The sequence below is a fragment of the Cariama cristata genome, unplaced genomic scaffold (assembly GCF_000690535.1).
Source record: "Cariama cristata isolate BGI_N322 unplaced genomic scaffold, ASM69053v1 scaffold10095, whole genome shotgun sequence".
NCBI lineage: Eukaryota > Metazoa > Chordata > Aves > Cariamiformes > Cariamidae > Cariama > Cariama cristata.
In genome coordinates, this window is record NW_009618098.1 from 1,948 (window position 1) to 7,060 (window position 5,113).

The following is a 5,113-nucleotide window of genomic DNA, read 5'->3' on the forward strand; positions in this document are numbered from 1 at the left end:
TGCCGGCACCGCCGGGCGCGGGGGCCGCCTTCCCCCAGGGAATGGTACCGTCCGTGCTTTGGGTATTTCACAAACTGCTGTCATGCTCTACCAGTGTGACTCCCCTCCAGAGCCGCCCAAAAACGTCACCCCGAACCTCCCGCTCCGCAGTACGGGAACGCAGCCCACCAGACAGGCCCTGACCCTCAGCCCCGCCATCCAGCACCCTCCCCTCCTCTTCCGCCCCCAAGAGTGGCAACGGGGTCAGCTAGCCCAGGAAGACTGGAATAGTCCCTGGGGAGGATTTGGGGGGAAAAAAATAAGAAGAGAAGGAAACAAGAGCAGCACAAAAGTAGCAGAAGCAGCCCTGAGATGGGGCTTCAGGCCAACAGCCAAACGAACAATAAAAATCCACAGCATCCGATTCACTAGAGGTACTTTTCAGGATCTACCTCTCCAGAAGTACTCGCTAGGAAGAGCCGGCTAACATCAAATGTAGGAAAGGGATAAAAACACATACAGGATTGCTTGTGCTGTTAAAGTAAAAAACAAGTTTCATGGAAAGTGTTTGGAACCCACAAAAAATGATAATCTGCTCTTGTAGAGACTCCGCATCTGGAAAAAAGGGTGCAGCAGCATTCACTGCAGACTCCAGCATCACAGATGGAGATTAGTTAAGAGGAACTGAGATTGCTACTTAGACAATGTCTGACCTCTCCTGCAGCCTAGCCCCTCGGAGGGGCTGCAGGAGAGGTCAGACATTGCATACATACTAACAGGAAGGCAAAACCCCAAATTTTTTCAGAATCCCACTGCCCCCAGAGGCAAGGGAGCGCTCTGCTGACTGCACCAAATCAAAGACTTGTGGCCTGCTCCAGGTAACACACTGCCACACACGCAAATAGCAGCCATGCTTTGGGTTTTTAATCCCAACATCTGTAACAGGTTTAGAACAGCTGCAGTCACAGCTGTCAGCCCACACTGGGGAGCTTCTCACCGAGATTCCTCGCTTTCTTGCCCAGTAACACGCCTACTGTGTGCTGAGTCAGCGCTAGGTACGGCACACCAGTCGTGCCCTCTCTCCTCACTCGGTTCAGGATTAGCGCCAGCAGCTATTTAAATAAGCTTTGGAAGATTCCAGAAAAGGTTTTCACCCCTTCAGGGTTATTCTGTAAGTAGATTTCAAATCACAACCAGTGCACTACTTCATTTTTTAATATGGCACCATTTGTTCCAGTGTTGGTCCCTGTAGGGCTCCACGGGAGGGGCTGGAGCACACAAATGTTGTGCATTACATCAGGTATGCCATAGCCATGCAGACCCCACATCACGCTAAGCAAAAGGACAAATATTTCTATTAAGGTATTTGTACTATATGTAATATCAGAACTTCAAGACATTGCCCTCAAAATACCTCATCTGCTTAACAAAAAAAATCCCAAACACTTCAGTCTGCCCGTTGAAGGATGAAGAGCGGGGTGAGCTTGTGGAAAGGCCACCAAACACCTGGCTGCAGCTCCCCACCAAGGTGAACGCCGCATGGCAAGCTGGTGTGTTCAGAAGCCTCAGCTGAAAAAACCTGGCCATCTGATATGCCTGCTTCCTGTCCCCAACTCCCTTGGTTGCTGGAAATCTGCCTTACAGACTTGCTCTGGAAGAGCCTGGGATGAAGAGGAAGTGATTTTCACAGCAAGAAGTAGGCAGCACAAGAGATTTTATTTTGCTTAAAATATAGAGGAAAAAAAAATAAATACATCCACCCACAATACAAAGAGCAGTTTCCAAATTCACGTACTTTTCTTTCAAGGACTTCCTCTGACTGGGAGAACAGAGGCAGTCTGACCCCTCAGAAAGAGTTCCACCTGACAGGAGCTCTGTGGTATCACTGTACATGACCAGTGCACTCAGCCTGACATTTAATGTAAACCAAAGCAAACGGTCATGTTTACTCCTCTGAATCCAGCGCCTCCCAGAGAAGCCACGGATATCTCTGCATATGTACAGTGTATTTACTCCTATATCTTCCAGGGCACAGGCAATTCTTACAGGATTTCCAGGCCCTGCTCACTCTGCAGCGAGGGCATCAGCCCACATTCTGGCGGTTGCCGTACCCTCTTGGGTGTGTATCTTTCCAGTCATCCCAGTTCCGAGCTTTTTGAAGAGCTTCTTCATCCTCCTCCTCCTCTTTTTTCTCCTGCTGCTGCTTTTGCAACTCTTCATCAGTTATACCTGCTGAAGGTGAAGAACAGGAGCGAGGGGCTGTAAGACAGTGGAAGATTCCCTGTCCAGTTCTCAAAACAGAAGCCCTGCCAGGAGGCGGTTTAGACAAAAAGCAGGAATTGCTAAAGAGCTGTCTAGCAATCCAGTTACTCTCAGCCTAATAAAGTCAGCTCTTACTCTTCCTCAGGCAGCAGCTGTTTTACATCCTGAACACATCCCGGTTCACTCTCCCCCTCAAGAGACTTCCCAAATTCTCTATTCCAGTCTTTGCTTTGCTACCCCGTACCTGGCATTCTCTGCGGCACACACTGACCAGACACGACTCCTTGCCTTCTGCGCTGCTCATACCAGTCATCCACAGTCATAGTGGGCAGGCCAGGATATCCAGCACCAAACACTCTACAGGAAGAGACAGACAGTCAAAGGCAGCACTTTACATCGCTACGAATGAGCGGAAACATAGACAACCATGCACAGAACTACTCTGCAATCCCATTTGTGCTAGCAGTATAAGGCATGTTATCAAGGAGGGTTTCAGAACAAACTGATTTCTACAGCCTGAGCCCTCAGCAACAGACTCGCCAGCAACCTAGCCATAACGGCATTTAAAGAGTTCATCCTGCTAGTTTAGAGAGGTGAGGACTGTTCTAGTCCAAAGACCTTGAATCACTTCTCTAGCCTGAAGGAGAACACTCTGTGCTAGCATAGCTTGCCAAGGAGGCCCCCGGGAACTGAATTAAGCACGGCTTGGCTAAATAGATATAAGAAGGCTCAGGGCAAATAACGTCAAAAGCATGACAAGAAACTTGGTTTCTATCCCATTTTGTGCTTTAGCTGCCATATTCCTTGCAAGAATCTCACGGTGCCACAAAGTGTTAAGATCTTGATACCCTAAGGAAAGCCTTACAGTTAAAAACTGTGTTATTGTGACTGATGATTCTCTGGTAGGTATCACATCTTCCCAGCCCCTAAGATAGCTTATTTGAATTCATTGAAATCTTTCAGAGTTTACATTAGATTAAGAGACCACATGCGCTTTTCACCGCTGGGCTCTTTATTTTAACAGTGAAGAACAATCCTGTTAATATAACATAGAGGTTAGAGGGGCAGATAAGCCTTGCCTCTCCACAGCTTACCAAACAGCAAGCATGTGGCCTATAAACTAATACAGTAATATTTGTTTAATACGATCTCCTCTTTGGCCATCCCAACAGGAGGAAACAGCATCAGCCAAGACACTGCAGCATGCTGGTAACAGAAGAAATCAGGGGAAGTTCAAGAAATGTATTAGATGTTCTCCCTATCCCCGGCCCAGATACACAACACAAGCCATCTTGATGCGACATCTGCCTGAAGGTAACGACTGGTTTTCTGCATTTGAAAGAATATCTTAGGCTTGATGTGAGAACAGAGCACCGCCCCATACTGGGTCTAAATAATCAGAAAACAACATACTTAGCCTGAGCAGCATCCCGGGCAAGAATGAAAGGTTTCAACGGAGCCCTGACTTGCCGAGAAGTACTGTGTGGTTGTGCTGAAGACTGAAGATGCAAACAATAGTCACAAGATAATCGTATAGATAAGATCCCCTTCTCTGCTTCCCACCCCAAACAAATTATTAAAGGTCTTGCAGAAGAGAAATGTCTCTGCTGTCAGAGCAACATCCCAAGATGGACAATTCAGCCCTTAATCCAGTTTCAATCACGAAGTCCATCTGTGAGCTTCTACAAATCACTTCTCTTTGTGCCTTTGTTACACCCGCTCTGATCAAAGCGGAAAGCTGACAGAGCTAAACCAGATCAGCTCAGATCAAAGCATGAAATATAGCTCATTTCCCCCAGGGATCAAATGCAGTACATTCTGAAGCAAGCAGAGCTCATCATTTCCGATGATATCACCCAGGGCCCTACAGAAGAGCACAGTTCTGCAATGCCAACAATGAAGCGCACAAACCAGCTGTGCCAACCAAGCTGGACTATGGTCTATGTCAGCACATTATGATTTTTTATTTCTAGACAGACTTTTTAGGTGAGTAACATAAAGCCCAGAAACTCTATTCTACACAGGAATTGCAGGTCTAGGAGAAGCTTTCATCATTCAGAATGGGCATTTCTTTCTGTAACACCTGGACACATGGCAGACCACAAGCACTGGTTTGAAAGAAATCACAAGGGTCTTCTTTTAATCTACAAATGTACTTTGACTTCTTTAGAGTAAAGGGTCTGGCAGAACCCAGCAAAGTGGAGAAAAGCCTTTGCATGCAGACCAGTTCAGCTCCGATATTCAAAGTTCTAGCATTCCACAAGCCGTGACTGTCTAGAACACGTAGTAGCAGTGGACAGTGACTAATGCAAATATCAGACCACTGCCCATTCAGAATTAAACCAAACCCCCTCTGCTTGTGCTGTGATTGAGCTAAATTTCAATCGAGAATTCACAGAATAAAACTTATATAAAACTCTGCTGCTGAATTCCTCTGGGGTTCATTTACCTGCAACAGTGTCTACCATCAGGTCCACAGGACCTGCAGGTTCAAGAGAGATCTCATACCTGTTTCGCTGTACCTCTGCTCCTCAAGATGACCATTTCTTGATCAATACTCTCAATTTCCTCCAGGCTGGTGTTGATCCATTTCCGGATTTGTAGTATGTAAAATTCCCGTATCTGATCCTCATCTGCTTGCCCGCTCTCCACAAAGGTTCTCATAGAGGCTAACCTGTTCTCCAGTTCCTTCTTCTGCTTATATCTGTCTCAAAGAGAACAACATGAGATCATTAAACAACCTTTCTCTAGCCCAGCCCAGATACAGTGTTTTCTAAATTAACCAATTTCCTATTTCTTGAAATTCAATCAAATGCAGTTAGAGAGCTACCTCCTGCCCCAATCACTTTTAACAGATCTTGACAGAGGTGAC

The 5,113-nt window shown here is 46.4% G+C and overlaps 1 protein-coding gene across 1 annotated transcript in view; it reads right to left on the reverse strand.

The window, feature by feature from the left end:
- Positions 1-1,678: 1,678 nt before the first annotated feature.
- The window catches only part of IGBP1 (immunoglobulin (CD79A) binding protein 1), a gene marked incomplete at its 5' end in the record, with an annotated part of 4,146 nt that continues 711 nt past the window's right edge, over positions 1,679-5,113 (reverse strand). Inside the window, 4 exons of the mRNA XM_009700729.1 lie at positions 1,679-2,211; positions 2,486-2,598; positions 3,655-3,740; positions 4,750-4,945. Coding sequence (XP_009699031.1) covers positions 2,063-2,211; positions 2,486-2,598; positions 3,655-3,740; positions 4,750-4,945 — 544 coding nt within the window. The remainder of the gene's footprint in view (positions 2,212-2,485; positions 2,599-3,654; positions 3,741-4,749; positions 4,946-5,113) is intronic.